The sequence below is a fragment of the Meriones unguiculatus genome, chromosome 18 (assembly GCF_030254825.1).
Source record: "Meriones unguiculatus strain TT.TT164.6M chromosome 18, Bangor_MerUng_6.1, whole genome shotgun sequence".
In the NCBI taxonomy this organism is placed as follows: domain Eukaryota; kingdom Metazoa; phylum Chordata; class Mammalia; order Rodentia; family Muridae; genus Meriones; species Meriones unguiculatus.
The window spans coordinates 20,737,299-20,756,032 of NC_083365.1; the positions used below are offsets into that span (position 1 = coordinate 20,737,299).

General features: G+C 47.1%; 1 protein-coding gene across 1 annotated transcript in view; it reads left to right on the forward strand.

Annotated features, from left to right (window-relative positions):
• The window catches only part of Tgm5 (transglutaminase 5), a 35,506-nt gene extending 20,573 nt beyond the window's left edge, over positions 1 to 14,933 (forward strand). The window contains exons 7-13 of the mRNA XM_021649858.2: positions 6,655 to 6,793; positions 7,484 to 7,587; positions 7,678 to 7,917; positions 10,913 to 11,278; positions 11,625 to 11,785; positions 13,135 to 13,268; positions 13,405 to 14,933. Of these exons, the coding sequence (XP_021505533.1) occupies positions 6,655 to 6,793; positions 7,484 to 7,587; positions 7,678 to 7,917; positions 10,913 to 11,278; positions 11,625 to 11,785; positions 13,135 to 13,268; positions 13,405 to 13,558 (1,298 nt within the window). The 3' untranslated portion in view covers positions 13,559 to 14,933. The remainder of the gene's footprint in view (positions 1 to 6,654; positions 6,794 to 7,483; positions 7,588 to 7,677; positions 7,918 to 10,912; positions 11,279 to 11,624; positions 11,786 to 13,134; positions 13,269 to 13,404) is intronic.
• The last annotated feature ends 3,801 nt before the right edge of the window (positions 14,934 to 18,734 follow it).

Sequence of the window (18,734 nt, forward strand, 5' to 3'; positions counted from 1 at the left end):
GAGTGATGGTTGTAAGCCGCCATGTGGGCGCTGGAAACTGAACCCAGATCCTCTGCAAGAGCAGCATGTGTTCTTAACCACGGGGCCGTCTTTCCAGCTCCCATCCGTGTACGATTTTTATTCAATATGGGTTTTGTGTACTTGTATTTTTCATCTGTAGAAATGCCGGTGGGCCTTCTCTTCTGCTTCTGTTTGCCTTCACTTGTTCATGTGTCCTCTGGAGCATACTGTCATACTATTTTAAATAGTTTTTTGTTTTTTTTAGATCCTCGGTGGCTAATCCCACCACCTATTGTTTCTTGATCTGTCTCTATTGATCAGTGGTCTTCCTGGTTATGGGTTATATCTTTCTTTTTTTATTTTTTAAATATTAGTTACAGTTTATTAACTTTGTATCCCAGCTGTATCCCCCTCCCTCATGCCCTCCCAATCCCACCCTCCCTTCCTCATCTCCTCCTTGCCCCTTTCCAAGTTCACTGATAGGGGAGGATCTCCTCCCCTTTGGGCTATATCTTTCTGTGTCTTTCTCTTTTCTTTGTACTTTTTGAATGGACACTGGCCATTGGGCTATGTTGTTGAAGCGATCCTTTCTTGTTCTTTCTGAATTCTGCTAGCTGGTTAAACTCAGCTGTTCTCCCAACTAACTTATTCAGTCTGGCTTCTCTCTTGGCCCCTGAATTGCTCTGCTTGGCCTAAAACTAACTCAAGCAATCTGTTCTGATCTCCTGACTCCTTCTCATTCTCTGGCTCATTCAGTCTTCACCTGAGTTCTCTCTCTCTGCAACCTGTCCATTATTGTCCCTTAAATAGCCTCCCTTTCCTCTCTCTTCTCATAAGAGTTGGACGTATCTATTCCGTCAAATCTTTCTCTGATTCATCACCTTTTCTGCGACTCAATTAGGCATCACTTTCAAACATAGATGCTTCCTTCTTAACTTTACCTTCACTGCTTGGGATTAAAGGCAGGTACCACCACATCTGGATTTTTTTTTTTTTAACCCTAAACTTGCTCTATACCAGGCTAGCCTTGAACTCAGATCTGCTAGCCTCTGTATCTTGGATTAAAGGCATGTTTGTATTCCGGCCAGATCACACAGACCTAGAAGATCTCTTGCCAGAACAGCCATATTCCGAATTTAAATTCCTCTACACATAACCACCTCTAACTCCAGTTCCAGGGGATCCAGAGTATTCTTCTGGACTCTTTGGGGACCAGGTACAGAAATGTTACACATACATACATGCAGGTAAACAATGATACCCATGAAATTTTAAAAAATTAAATTCAGCCTGGTGAGGGGGTGCACGTCTGTAATCCCAAGTGGATCTTTGTAGGCTAGCCTGGTCTACAAAGTCCAGAACAGCCAAGGCCACACAGAGAAACCTTGTCTTAAAAAAACCAAAAAAATTTAAATTCTTAAATTTGAAAAAAAAAACTGGGAAGCTAGAGAGATGGTGCCGCAGTTAACGACACTTACTGTGCGCTCTCGAATCCAGAGTGTGACTCCCAGGGCCCAACTGGAGCCCAGATGTGTCCCAGGCACTTCTAAGCCCTGATCTGAGCAAAACCGAAAGAGGAGGGCCACTGAGGCTAGCTAGCTTCCAGCCCAGCTGAGAAATGTGGTCCCCAGGTTCAGGGGAGACCTTGCCTCAAAAAAAAAATAAGCCAGGAGTGATAGAGGACACCCAACACCCATTCTAAATTCCACACATATGTACAGGCATGCCTATAACAGACCTGCACACATAAACCTACATGAATACAGACCCATACCACACACACATACACACACACACACACACACACAAGTAAACAAGAAAATAGAAAGATAGTCATTTGGTAGGATGTGGATTACATGCCTTTCTGTGTAATGTATGCCAAGCACACTGCAGTTTCAGTTACTTAAGGGGCTGACGAAGGAGGATCATTTGAGCCCGCTACTGGGAAGCCAGTCAGATGACAGACGTGTACCAACAAAGCAAGCTATGAGCCAAACAAACCTAAAAGCCCAAATGAAACAACAGTAACAAAAGAGCTACTCAAAAATCCAGTATACATAAGGAACCAAAGATGAATTTCTTCCATTACCATTCAGTGGAAGAGAATAGTTGAGTGATGACCTCATGATGGCGTTATCTGAGAGGCCAAAGCTATACAATCTTTGTGCTTGTAAAGTACAGTTGACTACCTGAGGAAAATGGGTTGGGAGGACTTGTTTTTTGTTTTGTTTTGTTTTTTTCTTTTGCTTGTTTGCTTTTTGTTCTATTTTGTTTTGTTTTGTTTTGCAAGACAGAGTTTCTCTGTGTATCCCAGGCTCTCCTGGAACCCACTCTGTAGACAAGGCTGGCCTCACAGAGATCCACCTACCTCTTCCTCCTAAGAGCTGGGATTAAGGTGAGTGCCACCACCACCTGGCAGGAGTTATATATTTATTATTTATAAATAAAGTATATATTTATGTTATATATTTATATAATAAGTTATATACTTTAAATAAGTTATATAGTTATTATTTGGAAACTGAAAGCGTCCAGACAGAAATGAAAAGGTGACAGGGGTCAACACATTTAAATCTAGTCACTTGGGTGCTGGATAGAAGCTTTGATTGTAGCTCTCAGTGTCAGGAGTGGAGTATGCTGTTATAGACTTCGGGAACTCCAAAGCACATAACTGAAACTCTCCATCTTTGCCCGATTTCCATTGCCTGAGTATGCAGGCATGAGTGCGTGCATACTCATGATGCCATGAATAAATGCCCGTGTGTGTCTCTCTTCTATGAGATTCAGACCCCACAAATGTGCCACTGAAAGAGTCACATCAAATGGTGAGTCGCCAGCACTGAGGGTCGGTAGACAACCTCGCTCACAAGCTGAAGGCAATTTATTTAACAGAGAGCGAATGAGCATCGGTTTTGTTCCCGGCATTATGCTGGGAATGAAGAAAGACCAGTGAAGTTATCTGATGGAAACCTCACTTTGAGGTTATTTGTAATCTGGCCAACGAGATAAGATAGAGAGGTTAAATTACAGAGAGCCTAATCTAGTGCTCGAACATGTAGGCGATTGGAGTTGTGTTGACAGCGCAAGTGGGAGGTTAACGTGACCCAGAGCAGTCAGAGAAACTTCAAAGAGGAAGGCGTATTGAGATCGCAGGCGGCTCGGATGCCCGGTGAGGTGGCCAGGGTGGGGCTGGTAGTTAGAGCAAGGAAGGGATTAGGAAAACACGAGCCCAGGTCCTGGCCTGACTTTCCTCTCCCTGTGATTTCACCTGTCTAAGCCTCAGGTGTGCCGTCCTGTGTTTCATGCTCTACGTAAGCAACTCTGCTTGGCACCATGGTGGCTCACACCTATGGTGCCAGCGCTCAGGAGGCTGGGGCAGGAGACCAGCTGGTGGAGTAAGGCCAGCCTGGGCTAGAGTGAGATCTGCCTCAAAGACCAACTTCTCTACCCCAACAAAAATAAAAATAAATAATAAAAAGAGGCAGGGCTGTAACTTAGCGCGCTTGCCTAGCACAGGTGAAACCCTGTGTTCAATCTCTAGTTCCCCAGGAAGGAGAAAAGTCCTTGCCCAGGACTCCTGATTTGAATCTTGTGCCTATACGGAGACCTTGATGTTACTAAACCTATGTAGAGTTGAGCTGCCTTTTAGCCTTCCCACTATGTCTGTCTAGTCAAGGACATCATCATTTCTGTAGGTATTGGCCATGAGGTCAAGCACTGTCTAAGCATTTTCTCACTTAATCCTCTCTAGGATCCTATGCTTTTTTTTTTTTTCAGCTTTAAAGATGCCACACCTTAAGCTTAGAGAGGTGAGGTCACATGGCAAGGAGAGGAAAGACAGGCCAGGACTTGGGTCCATAGAAGAAGGAGCCAGGGCTGTACCTCAGTGGTAGAGTGCTTTTCTAGCATGTATAAAATCCTGAGCCCAATCCTTAGCATTACAGCAAGAGGAGAAGGAGGAGAAGGAAGATGAGGAGGAGAACATCCCTGGGTTTGTCTCTAGCACCACAAATAGCAAAACTTGGATTTGGTGGCACATATCCATAAACTCAAGGCCACCCTAAAGAGCCTAAACTAAAATCTATAGGTAATAAATTACCCAAACTGAAAGTGTGAAACACTTTCTAAGATGATAGTCGCATGTGTGGTTCGCCTTTACAAACATTTGGTATTTTGCTCGGGGAGAGAAAGAGGAAGAGAAATCCTACTTGCCCTTCTGTGGCTTCATTCTGTCCCACTGTAATAAACCTACTCCCCCCTCTCAGTCCTCTCAAAGGCCATGATGAGTTCAAGCAAGAACGTGTCAGTATAAATCCATCACTATGCTCTACAGACAGGCGAGTGTGGTGCCCCAGGCAGAGCACACAGCCATTATGACAGTGAAGTCAGAAATCATTAGAGTGGGTATCATCTATTCGTCCATCTAGCCACCCACCCATCCATCCATCCATGGGGCAAATGTTTGCACAGTGGGCCTTGCCCTGCACTGTTAGTGGCTGTGCAATGGTAAAGATGAGTAATGTACTCTTTGCCCTTAGGAAGGCTGACTCATAAACTGATCAATACAACCATGTGTTGGGGTGGGAAGGGACCCATCGGGCCACAGCTATCAAGAGTCTATGCCAGCACTGACACTTTGCGTGGCCGTGGCTGGCCTCATCAGCGCGGGAAAGGGCGGAGGCTGCTTTCTGCTCTCTGCCTGCTACCCTGACTTGACATGCTTGTTTGCTACTCTGAGTAGCATCCGCCTTCCTGACCACACTTCCAGCGTAAGCATGCCCACACGGCACCCCACGCTTGCCACACTTCTGTCTTGTGTTCTTCAGTGGCACCTTTTTTTCCTGTCACCTCTTGGAGGGCGTCCTGTGTAACCTCTCCTTCTGTCCATGTGTCAGGACTGCCCACTGCTTGCCTTAGTGTTTTTGGCCGTTTTGTTTTGTTGGCTGTGTTCATATCTGCCACTCAAGGGAGAATTCAAGATTTCCTTTTGGGCTTCTCTCCTTCCCAAACACATCCAGGGGTGTCCCTCCTCCCTGATCTGGAGAGGCATGTGTCAAACTATTAAGAAGGCTCCTAGCCAAGACTGCTGGCTCAGACCTGTAATCTCAGCTGCTTCAGAGGCTGAAGCAGGAGGATTACAAATTCAAGGTTTTCCTGGGCTACAAAGTGAGCTAAAGGGCAACCTGAGTAACTTAACAAGACACGATCTCAATATTTAAAACAGAAGAAGCAGCCTGAACTGTAGTTAGGTACTCACTTGGTGTGTACCAGACCCTGAGTTCAGTCCCCAGCACGGCAAAAAATAATAAGAAAGTTTGCATTGGGCTTATGGCACATAGATGTAAACTCAAGGCCAGCCTGGGCTATACATAAAACCCTGTCTAAATAAAGGAAAGCCTAAACTAAAACCTATTTTAAAACTAAATATCCAAACTTTACAAAAAAAAAAAAAAAAAATATATATATATATATATATATATATATATATATATATTTACTCAGTCATTTGGCCTCTTGGAATCTGTCCCAAGGAATGATCTGTAGAGATAGCCGTTATCATTATTTACTATAGGAAACCTACTAAGTTTCTAACCATAAGCACCACTAGAAAAAATAATATAGAAATACAGCAAATATAAAATCACATGGGAAGATGTGCTTCAACTGTGAATTTGCTACTGGTGGATGGACTTAGCAAAGAAACCACAGCTTGAGTGAGAGCCCTGTGTCTTGCTAGTCCTGTGACCCTGGTCAAGGTAGTTCATTATTCTCAGCTTCTGTCATCAGAATAGAAATAAAAATAGCAGATAGCACCCAGAGTTCTCTCGAGGACAGTGTAGGTGAAACAGCCAACATGGAGCCTTGATGCTTGGATACCAGCGATTATTATTAGTCTTGAACAAAGGCAGGTCAACACTGATGGGCACCAGGAGACAGGCATCCTTAGGGTATTAGTGGTGAGCTGGGATGAGGGTTCACACACGTGAAAGAGAACAGAATGGGGTTGCAGTAGGAAACAGTAAAAGAAGTTATCTAGCCAAGGAAACAAAAAGCCATTGGGAATAAAGAAAACATTCTGCCTCTTTTCAAAATGTTTTTTTTTTTTTTAACCAGGTACACACTCACTTTTCTAATCCTGTGTTACATAGATACATACATGCCCTCCTCTTCCAGCTTGATCTCAGATGCTTTCCTAGAGAGGTTTTTGACATAATATTGCCAAGAATAAAAGGGAATGCCAAGTGACAGAAACCCTTGCCCAACAATCTGATAGTCTCAGCAGTGATCCTAATGACAAGAAGAAACAGAATCCCAGCTTTTTGTTTGAAGATGGGAGACTTGAGGCCAGGACAGGAGTGAGGCTGAGTCAGGTCCCAGTCTTGCCAACAGAGAGATGTGCCGGACCCACCCTGCTGACATAGACAGCAGATATGATACCTTGCCAGACTCTGCCTTGGCTCCAGCGAAGCTACTCAGTTCAGCCAGCATCCAAACCTTTGCAACAGCCAGGGAAAAGAGATGGAATTGCTATCAGCCCAAACAGTCCCCGTGTGGTCCTTCAGGTACTGAATGGATGCTTTCACGAGATCCAGGAAGCCCACTGGATGATTTCAGGATCTCCAGTACACTGGTGGTTTCTCTGTCTTTCTGCAGTGATGAGGTGCCTGGGCATCCCCACCCGCGTGATCACCAACTTTGACTCCGGCCATGACACAGATGGGAACCTGATCATAGATGAATATTATGACAACACAGGCAGGATTTTGGAGAATATGAAGAAGGATACCGTCTGGTGAGAGACAACCTCTCGCTCTATTTCTTGGACCACAGATCTGAGCCCAAACCATAAGCAAGAAGTAGGACAGGACTTGCTCATAGTCTATTCCCTTCCCCCACCCCCACCCCATTCTCCTGCTTCCTATCCTGGGGTTGAGAACAGAACAGAAAACAGCTTTGGTTTTAGAGTCCTCACATAATCAAAGCTGTTGGGCTGGGATTAAGGTCCCTCTTTGTCTCTTCCTTCTTCTAATAGCCTAAGGGTCTGACCACAGAGGCCTGACATCTCAGCTGTAGACATGGCAAAGACTAGGACTACCTCTGTGGGACACACACACACTCAGAGAGAGAAGAGAGAGAGAGAAGCGGAGACAGACAAAGAGACAGAGAGAAAAAAGAGACAGAGAAAGAGGAAAGGGGGCATGAGGCCCCTCTGAAGGAGCCTGGAGGCGTTTTAACATTAGGAAGCCTGAAGCCTTCATTCTGTTCATACCCTCAGTGGAGGGATGATCTTTTCTGCAGGCAAATAGAGGCTCACAGGAAGAAAGCTTGTCAACACCCTGACCCCATAGATGTCTTAATCCTACTGAGTCTTTCTGTCTGTAGCCAGTTCTCTTGCTTATCCTTCTTGGTCTAGAAAGGATCTAAACAGGGTGGCCTCCGCCTTAGCTGTGTGTGACGTTGACTCCCCTGGCTTCTTCCTCAGGAATTACCACGTATGGAATGAGTGCTGGATGGCACGCAAGGACCTCCCTCCTGGATACGGAGGCTGGCAGGTGCTTGATGCTACACCCCAGGAAACTAGCAATGGTGAGGCCTCCTAGAGGGAAGTCAGGACCCAGCCCCTGTCTGGCACAGCACACACTACCCACTGAAGCTTTCCTCCCCACTTCTCCTCAGGTCTCTACTGCTGCGGCCCTGCTTCTGTCAAAGCCATCAAAGAGGGAGAAGTGGATCTCAACTATGACACGCGCTTTGCATTCTCTATGGTAAACGCTGACTGCATGTCCTGGCTTGTTCATGGAGGGAAGGAGCAGAAGCTCTACCAGGACACGGCTACTGTCGGGAACTTCATCAGCACTAAGAGTATCCAGAGTGATGAGCGGGATGACATCACAGAAAGCTACAAGTATGAAGAAGGTACAGCCAAGCAGCTTTTCTGAGAGCCCAAGTCCTAGGGGAGTCGATGGCATATGCCAGACAAGACCCAGGTCCACTGTCTCCTCAGTTGGTCGGTTGTAAGGACCCAGTTAGGGTGCCCCGCTGACTCACCTCCCCAGCCTTCCTCCAGGATTCGTGTATTTACTGGAGAGTTACTTATAGTCATCCTGCCAACAGAACCAACGTGAGTCTCCCAGCTTCCCTCACAATTCAGCCTCCAACTGAAGAAGGCAACTTAGTAAACTCTCCTCTACTGGTTGGTTTCGTTTATTTAACTTATCATTTAACTGACTGTATTTGGTTGAGCGTGTAGGAGACAGGCCACACCACCAACCAGCGGTTTCTCTTATGTCAGGCCAGTCAGTGTTTGCCCTCATGGGGCCAGCAGGGTCAGAGGGCGATGTCAGAGGCTGGCAGTCCTGTCAGGGCTTCTTCCAAGCCAGCAAGGCCAAAGGAGAGACCGTGTTGGTCAGGTGTAAATGAACTCCCACAACAGCTACCTGCTAGACTGACTTCTGGGAAGTCAAGCACAGATATCCAGCCATGATGATCAGGATCTTAATGGCCAAGCCATTGATACATCCCTGAGTGGATTTTGAAGCCCATTAATGTAATACCTACCACTCCATATTTTTATTCAAGGTGACTTTACCTATTCCAGGTACTTTTTGGTTCATATGGATTGCTTTTGTCCCCCTAGGTCGGTGAAAAATTCCATTAGTGTTTTGACCCGTATTCCATTGGCTATGTAAATCACTTTGGGTGATATGAACATTTTTGGCCACTTCTTTCATTTTTACTAGTTCACAGTTGTAGCAAACAATGTGAAAAAGAAAACCAGAGTTTATTTTTACATTACTATATGAACTGGATTTTTTTTTTTTTTTGTCAAATAAATAGAGAATTCTACTTATATAACCATCTCCTCTTTTTTTAACTTAGTACAGGAACAAACAACAGTGAATCTTGATGCATCCAAGAGGTGTGAACTATACAGAGGGGAGGTGGCAGGTTTCAGGGCACATGCTTTTTGAGATCCTCATTCCCGGATCTTAGGGCCTGATGAGACAGACATGCATTCTGGTGCTCTCCAGGAGAAGCTCCTTGTAAATGGGAGAGGAGAGAGGAACTAATTTCTAGAAATCAGCAGGGCTCCCAGCCACAGTGGCTTTGCCTCTGATGCCACCAACCCCTGGAATCTCAGGGCACAACTCCCAAAGCTGGAGGCCGAGGAAGGAACAAGAATGGATAAGGGTATCCGGGTAAGAGTGACCGAGGCCAGAGCCTGACTGAGAGTCTGCTGAGATAGTGGCCTTCCAGGGACACACATAGCAGGGGAAAGAATGAGAGTATGGCCTGGTAGGGCCCATGGGAAAGACACAAGACTAGTCTGAGGAGTCTATGAGGTAGAGTACAAATCCACCAGACTGAGGGACTGGGGTGAGGGAGGAGTGGCCTCTGTGGGAAGGGCTCAGACCTTGGGCTGAGCTATCTTGAGAAGTTGGGAGGTGCCTCTCAGAGGCCAGGAGCCTGAAGCCTTCCCTTCAGGGCCCTCCCTGGCTTCCCTGAATCTTGGGTGCAGCCCTACGGGAGGCCCAGGAAAGGATAATGGGAGTAAGAGGCAGGGGAGTAGACAGGGTCTGCCGAGGTCTTCTTGTCGTCTGAGGGTAACAGGATGGCGGTGGAGGCTGCTCATGCACATGAAGACAACATGTGTACTGCCTGGGTTGTAACAGGCACTGGCAGCTATTTCTGTGGCCTTGGCCTCAGCTGCAGGAGTAGAGGGCACGTTGGGTCCTCAGACCAGAAGTCCTATTGGCCCTGGATAGGTCATGGTCATATCCCAGGACCCCATCCATGATGGGAGGGCCTGGATATAACTCAGATGGGGCGAAGTTGTGGATAGCCAGGGGCACATTTCATTGGCCACCGGCAGGGGCAAAGGCGTAGATCCTGCTGGGCATGATAGAGTACCCATAGGCCCCTGGGGCATCTGTTCTCCAAACTCAATGGCACTCCATGCTGTGGAGTTGGTCAACTTATAAGAAGGGGAGCCTTTCCAGCCACCTCCCGCTCTGTCACTATTCTCTTAAAGTTCTCGTGGGACACTCGGTCTCACAGTCCTTCATCAGATAAAACAGCATCTCGAAGGACTGCATTCCTCCCATCAGACACAAAGATGGCCCATTAAGGGAGAAGGCAGATGGTGCCTTTCTTGGTTCCTTTGAAGGCCTTTTGCACGTTCTTCATGTCATTCAGTGTAAGACCCACAGGATCACAGGACGTTAGGATGTTCTTAGCGTTGTTCATGGTCACTCCCACGGCCTCTGAGTGATTCTTTCAGCCTGTGAACATGGAATGCCTTCCCACTTTTTGTATTCCTTTCAGTTTCTCTCATCAGAATCTTGTGCTTTTTATTAATGAAGTCTTTTACTTCTTTGGTTGAATTCATTCTTAAGTATTGTTTCTTTCTTTCTTTCTTTCTTTCTTTCTTTCTTTCTTTCTTTCTTTCTTGAGGGACTAAATAAAAATTAGATTGCTTTCTTAATTTTTATTCTGATAGTTCACTATTATCAGACAGAAATGCAACTTGGCTTTTTAAAGATTTATTCTATTTTTATTTATGTATCTGTATGTGCATGTGTGTATGTGCATTTATGTGGGGGTAGCTTTGGAGGCAAAAGGAAAGTGTTCCGTTTCTTAGAGCTGGAGTTACAGGTGGCTGTGAGTCCCCCTGACATGGTGCTGGGAACTAAGCTCTGGGCCTCTGTTTGGAACAGCAAGCGCTCTTAACTGCTGAGCCATCTCCTCTTAACTGCTGAGCCTTCTCTCCAACCCCCTGAAAGTGATTTGTATAAGCTGATTTTTGCATCTCGTAGTTTTGTTGGTGGAAGTGCTAAGGGCAGGGTGTTCAGCCAAGGCTTACCTGCTGGGTCAGCCTGGTCCATGTTAACCTTGTATCCTTTCCCCCTAGGTTCCATTCAAGAAAGACAGGTGTTTCTAAAGGCTGTACAGAAGCTAAAGGCTGGAAGGTCGCAAGAGCCCAACCAGGCAGATGCGAGTTCCTTCAGCTCTGCGCAGCCAAGGCAGGACAGTTCTAGGAGCCTGGACACACCTTCCCTTCGGCCCAGTGATGTTGTCCAGGTCTCTCTGAAGTTTGAGCTGCTGGACCCACCCAACATGGGCCAAGACATAAACTTTGTCTTGGTGGCTGTCAACATGTCACCTCAGTTCAAGGATCTCAAACTCAACTTGAGTGCCCAGTCCCTGTTGCATGATGGCAGCCCCCTGGCCCCATTCTGGCAGGACGTAGCATTCATCACACTGTTCCCTGAAGAAGGTACATGCATAGCTCTCCTGCAGCCCTTCCCTCTTCCTTTCCTACTTATCTCTCCTCCCTCCTTCCTCCTGTTGACCCCCTTTAATATGCCCAAGGAAAGCAACCTGCTTATCAGCAAAAAACCTGAGCTTTGGAGTCATCTAGACTTTGGCTGGGACCTCAGAATGGCTCCTGTGTTGCCTCTCTTAACCGCAGTTTTCCCATCTGAGATGTTAGGTTCTGCTTTAGCAAAACTAGGCATACATCATCAGCTCCCTCTTCTCCACAGAAGAGTCATCAGATCCAAGTCGGGTCCAGTGGCTTTCTCAGCCGTTCTCACTCCTCCCTTCTTGTCTTCTCTCCCCAGAAAAGACATACCCTTGCAAAATCCTCTACTCTCAGTACAGCCAGTACCTGTCAACAGACAAGCTAATCCGAATCAGTGCCCTGGGTGAGGAGAAGAACAGTTCGGAGAAAATCCTGGTGAACAAGATCATCACCTTGACTTACCCCGGCATCATGATTAATGTAGGCAAAGAATGGTCTCTTAAAAACAAAACAATGTTCCTGGGTTCCCTGAGCTCTGGATGGGAGGCAGTCAGGCCTGCTCAAGAGGACACAGCTTCTTTACTTCTTCTGGTTCCCCCAGGATGGGGCAGCTTAGGAGGGTTCTTCATCTCCTGATGCTATTAGAGGCCTTTTGTGTGAGTCCTTGAGCTCGAGCCATGGACTCAGAGAGCCTTTCTTGGGCCACTTCCTGTGTTGGCCTTCCAGGTGCAAACATGACGAGAGAGTCAGAGGACAGTGGCTCAGTGGAGGCCAACGTCCACCTCCAGGTCAAGTCAGATTTGATTTGCCATTTTCTGGCCATGTGTCCTTGAACAAGCCCCCCTGGGCCTCTGCTTCTTGAAGTGTCAAAAGAGGAGAGTAGATGACAGGGCCTCTGTGGCCTTTCCGAGTAGGGAGGGGTTCAGGGCTCGCTCTTCACAGTGCTGTCTGCAAGGTCCAACCCATCTCCTGGATCCCCTCCAAGTGAGGCGATGAGGCCCCTTGACAGCTAAGCACCCCTAAGTCTCGAGTAGGCTTAAGTACCATGCTAGCAAAGGAGCAGATACGTTGGGAGAAGTGAAAAGAGGCGGGAAAGGCCTTGCGTTTCTAGGGGCAGCAAATTAGGAGAAGGCAAAATATAGGAGAAACCCAAGGTAAGTCAGGGAGAGTGGAAAACTGTGGTGCAGATGCCTCAGTGTCCTCTCCAGGCTGATGAGGGACTCTTTGCTGTCGCTGTAACAAAACAACAACAACAAAACCAACCTGGGGGGTGGGGACGGGCGTATTGATCATTGAGGGAACTCAGGGAAGGAACTCACACAGAATAGGGAACCAAGGAGCGCTGATTACTGGCTTCCTCCCATGGCTTGCTCATCTTGCTTTCTTATACAATCGGGAATGCCTGCCTGGGGGTGCCACCTCTCACAGTGACCTGAGCCCTTTCATATCAGTCCAGGAAATGCCACCCATGGGCCAATAAGATGAAGGCAACTCCTTAATTGATGTTCCCCCTCCTCCTGTATAACTCTAGTGTTTATCAAGTTGGCAAAAAAACAACCAGCACAGGGACCAATGTCTCAGTGATGAACTTTGACCTTCTTGGTAGAAGGAAGGGGTAGATGTATGCCTTTAGGTATGGAGGCCAGTGAGAATTTCTCGTGTCTGTTCATTCTTATTGCTTCAACTCAAAATAATCCCTAGGCCAAAGCAGTGTATTTGGGATGGTGTGTTCTGACACCCTACGAAACAGTCCTGCACATTAGCGTTCAGTGAACTGGGAGTTGCTGACTGATCTCTTGCTTCGTTACCTGCTCTGGGTCTCTGCTTAGGTTCTGGGAGTGGCCTTTGTGAATCAGCCACTCACTGTCCAGGTGATCTTTTCAAACCCACTCTCGGAGCCAGTTGAGGACTGCGTGCTGACCTTGGAAGGTAGTGGCCTCTTCAAGAAGCAGCAGAGAGTTCTGTAAGTGCTGGGGGCACGCCGCTTCCCTCTCGTCATTTCCTGCCCCTAAGCCCTAAGCCCTAACCCAGGATGCTGGAGAAGAGTCCAAGAAGTGAAAAGGAAAAGGTTTTCTGACATTCTCTATGCTCTGTTGTAGTATCGGAGTCCTCAAACCCCATCACAAAGCCAGCATCACTCTGAAGACCGTCCCTTTCAAGAGTGGCCAAAGGCAGATCCAAGCTAATCTGAGGAGCAATAAGTTTAAAGACATCAAGGGCTACAAGAATGTTTACGTAGACGTTGGCTTATAAACTCTGGGACAGAGGTTGGAGAGATGGTGCAGTTGAGAGCGTGCTTTTGCAAAGGACTTGGGTTTGCTTTCCCAGAACCCATACGGTGGCTCACAACCATCCATAACCCCAGTTTCAGCGGATCCAACCAGCACACACATGGTACATATACTTGCATACAGAAAAAAAAAGACAACATTCATACACGTAACGTGAAAATAAATATATCTAAAACATTTTTTTTTAAAGAAAAAATAAAATAAACCCTGAGATGTGCTGGCGGTATAGTTTTAAAACAAGGCTTCACCACACTGTGACATCAGCAGTGAGGGAGATGCCAGAGACAACTAGTGATTCCAGCTGTTTACACAGCCTGCCAGGACGATCCGGCACCCCGGGATTCCATGGTATCTGCACAGAAGTGTGACTTGGCACAGAGGTCAAGGGAAGACAGGCTTGGTAGCCCACTGTCTTGCCAAGACAGGCTTGGCAGCTTTGCTCTGGTGATGACTTAACCGTGTCAGCAAGCTTCATTCCTCCCCTTGCTCTCATCTCCCTCACCTCCAGTAGGCACCACTTTCTCTTCAGAGCTCCCAGCTGCCCTTCAGTTGCTAGGAGTTTCCTGTTGTTTCAATGTCTGAGCCCATTTACTCACTCAAGAAGTATTTATTGAGTGTCCAGCGTACAGCGACGCCACTCTGAGTTTAAGAGACAAGACATCAGAGAAAGCAAAAGCCCGGAGCCTACATTCTAGGGGAACGCAGGAGACAGTTACTATACATCTTGACAGGTGCCGACCCCATTGCAAGTCAGAGAGAAAAAAATCCCCAAGGCGTTTTTATACACATGTTCTGTCTGTTTCTTGGTAAAAAGAGAAAAAAAAAAAATCCCAGGAGATCTCTTGTCCTGGCCTTCCCCTAAACATACTTCCCATATGACATTGAAGCAAGTCTTCAGTTCTCACAGTCCTGGGGTCTCCGTCCAACACGTTTGTGCTCTTCAGGGCCTGCTGTTGGCTGGCAGTCAGGAGGTAAAAGCCAACTGAATAAAGAAACAAGGTAGATGCTTGGCGGGGGAATGAAATAGTCTCCTGGTCACAGGGTCACTCAAACCCTACCCTCTCTGGATGTTCCTGCACACAAAACACAAACAACTGCACCTGCTTTTCCAGGACACTGCCAAAAAAAAAAAAAAAATCATGATGCTCCTGCCCTTGGGGCACTGGCTACCGTGACTAAGACAGATGTCCCAGTAAATGTTCAGACATTAAAGAAAGAAGTTAACGACTTCCATTACACACAAACAAAAGGGTCAATGTCGTTAATCCGAGGGAGAGAAGGGGCGTGGTGGGAATTCCCTGGTAAGCTGATTGTCCTGTGGCCTCGGCAGCTGAGCAACAGGTGCTGGTGGCGCAGCTGGAAGCAACCTACAATTATCTTATCCTGTAATTATTACACGACAACAATAAGAAATCATTTAAGGGAAACACCTTGGAGAGGCACATCTTGACAGCATCGGGGACCTCTGAAGTTCTTGGGAGTTTTCAGCGGCTGTATCCTCAGACGAGTCCACAAGTTCTGTTGACGCCACGTTTATGGGCTCACTCAGCAAATAGTTCCTGAGTTTCTTCCAGGCAGGAGTCCCTGAGGCAGGCTGACACTGAGTGTGAGCAAAGGAGCCGAGCCGGCACTCAAGGAGTCAAGCGTAAGCATTTGAAGAACGTAAGCTATGTGGGCACAGGAGAGTCACAGCCTGCCTGTGGCAGTCAGAGGACGACCTGAGGTGGTCAGCTTTCTGCTTCTACCCCATGAGTTCAGGGACTAGAACTCTGCTTATCAGGCTTGGCAGCAAGTGCCCTTACCCGCTAAGCCCTCACCTACCAAGGAGATTTTTATTTTGTTTTGAGACAGGGTTTCTCTGTGTAACAACCCTGGCTGTCCTGGAACTCACTTGGTAGACCAGGCTGGCCTCCAACTCACAGAGATCTGCCTGCCTCTGCCTCCCAAGTGCTGGGATTAAAGGCGTGAGCCACTACGCCGGGCTCCAAGGAGATTTTTAAATAAAGATCAGTGAGAACCAATACTGAGGTAACCAGAATGTTGTAAGAGCACAAAAAGGGTAAACCGGTTCAGTCCAAACTGTGGGTTAAGGAGAGCTTCCTGGAGGAAGCGACGCATATTGGGAACTAAAATACTAGGAGGTCGTCAAAGACAGACTACAGAATCAGAAAGCAGGTGAGGTTGAGTGAAACAGCTAGACACTGCAAACCATTTGGCTGGTTAGAGGTCAGAGTTGGAGGGATACAGTAGCAGGAAAACATGAGCAGGTGATGAAGATCTTCAGGTAGCCATCTAAGAAACTGGGCCCGTACTGTAGGCTTGTTTCTTCTCCAGGCTGGAGCGCCGTTCCTGCCTGCTGTGTCAGGGCTGAGCAGACTTCCCATGAGTCAGCAGGCTCTGAGGATGAGCTCCCCACCCTGGCCTGCAGTAGCAGCTCGCAGTCTCCAGCAGGGTCCTTCATTTGAGTCAAGGCCTCCCCTGACCACAAGGCTGTATTTCCCATTGGTTCATTTAACATTTATTGAGTATCTGTGTGTCAGATGTTCTAGACCTGGGAATAAAGCAGTAAAGAAAACAAGTGAAGGGATGGACAGATGGCTCAGAGGATAAGAGCACTGAGTTGTTCCTCCAAAGGTCCTGAGTTCAATTCCCAGCAACTGCATGGTAGCTCACAACCATCTATAGTGAGGTCTGGTGCCCTCTTCTGGCAAGCAGACATACATGCAGGCAGAACATTCTAAAGAAAGAAAGGAAGGAAGGAAGGAAGCAAGGAAGCAAGGAAGGAAGAAAGAAAGAAAGAAAGAAAGTTAATGAAGTCTTCTCCACCCATCTCCAGCCCCTCAATCCTCTAGTCCCTAAGGACTCAATATAACTTTCTTCTCATCATCCCCAGTGCAGCTTCGGGTGTGAAAGGATTGTGAGAAATTTCTCTTGCTAGGGCTTGTTGCTTGTGGCTCTGTGTTGGTGGCCCCCTTAGCTGAGATACTTTGCTTTCTCACAACCTGAGTGAGCATGTGACTTACACTGGAAAATCAGACACTTCTCTGAGGGCTTCGATGGAGAGCAAGTAAGCCAGAGAAGAAAGAAACCTAACGCACAGCCCACTATTCCCAACAGCAGAGGAGAGAATGGGAGCATCACTGCTCACTGCTGTCTGAACCCTCAGCCGCCCTTGCTTCTACCTTGTCCTGGTTTTGAGCCTGATTCTCCTCATATGTCACTTCACAGTGAAGGCTACCTCTCATTCTCTGTCATTTTGGGCTAAGTCGACAGAAAATTGTTGCAGTTGCTTGCAATCAAAAGACTGCCTGGCTCAGAAAAACTAGGCGACTTCTTTTATCCATCCAGCAAAGTTTGACTCCAGATGCCCACTGTTCCATCCTGCCCAGTGCTCCTACGCGTCTGCCCTTTGGTCCCAAAGATGTCTGTGCTAGTAGTGTCAAAGGCCCTTGTTCTCCCACACCTCATGAATAGCAATAGAAACTGAAGAGCTGTGTGGAAGAGGTGAGGAGGGGCAACAGCTAGACCTTGTTGCCTAGGCTCTGCTGCTCTCTGATCTTTGGCCTTATAAACCCATTTCCCAACCTTTCGTCATCACCATCTTCCCACTGATGAGCAGGCAAGCACTCATGTGCAATCTGTAACACCTCTGTAGCCATCTCTCAGGCCTCACTTTCTAGGACCCAGGAAGCACCCAGTGCCAGCCTGGGATGGGCTGCTTTTCCCTAAGCACAGACAAAGAGAATGTGATTGCTAACTGTTGATCTCAGAGAGCAAGAGTTCCCCTGCTTTCACTGGGATGAGGCCCAGCTTTGACTGTAGAGGCAAGGAGTTTCCTGAAGGGAGGCAGGCCTTGATCCGGGACCAGCCAGGGTGTCCAGGAACTGTTAGAGCTGGGATCATCAGTGAATCTGTAGACATGTGCAGAGGAAGTTTTGGTTTCTTTAAATACTCAGTTGTTCTGTAAAAAGGTTTCTGTTTTAATCCCAAGCATGGGATGTAGAGCTGCTTTTAGTTTATTCACAGCTGATAACAGAGGGGCGTGGTCTTTACCAGCCTGAGATAGTTTAACTCTGAGGGCTCTAAGAGGGTTTAAATACCAGAACACAGAGAGGAGAAGAGGATGCTTCAAGGAAGCCATCAGAGGAGGAAGAAGGCTGCTTGTTGGTTTTCTGGACCTCTAGATATTCTGACTACAAAGATTGGAATTGCCCCCAGGGAACTAAGTGTAGAGAGGTCTATGTCCCCTGTCCCTTCTAACCTTCTCTCCTACCTAGTGTCAGGCAGTTGGAAGGGAGGTAGAGGCATAAGGAACGCCAATTAAAATAGATTAAAAAGTAGTACCTACAGGCATGTGAGAGAGTTCTGCCTTCGACATCAGGCTCCACAGTTTGAATGGGAGTAAAGCCTATGGACAGCATGCCTACATGCTGTGCCTCGTTTATTTTTATCCATGGCTCTGTTCCGGGGCCACTTCCACCCCTTCACTGTTGACATTACTCTGCATGGTCTTCTGTCGTGCCGCGCTTTTATTATTATCCCTCTTAATTTCTGTGATGATCCGTGATGAGGTAGCATATTAACTCACTGCTTCGTGGCTTTATCATTCATAAGTGTGTGCTCCCTATGCCAACAAAACTGAGATACTGGCCCCTTATTTGGTTTACAGGACTAAAGTCGAGGCCATAGGAGATGAGGTGTGTGAAAGCGCTTCATAAAGCAGGTACCCGCAGAGCTTACTCGACCCAGAGTCGTGCTGAGAGAATTCTTTCCCCTTTCTATCCCCATTAACACAACTCCTCAGTTACCTTTCTTTCCAGTCTCTTTACAACTCCCTTCAAAACTCCCTAATGAAGTCACTGTTGTCTTTCACCCGGACCATTACCAGATGTCTCTTACTGGACAACTTCCTTTCCTTCCTAGCCCTTTAAACCAGTCGTTTTCTTTATTTTAGACAGCGTGTAGCATTTTAAAATGCGAATCTGACTTGGTGATACTTGCTTCATCTATGGTTCGATGGTCTCCCACCACCCTAAGAATGAACCCCAAATTCCCAACTGTGCCCCAGACTTTCACCTGCTCCCCGCATTAGCGCTTCTGCGCGAACTGTTTCATCTCCTACAACACCCACGTAGCCA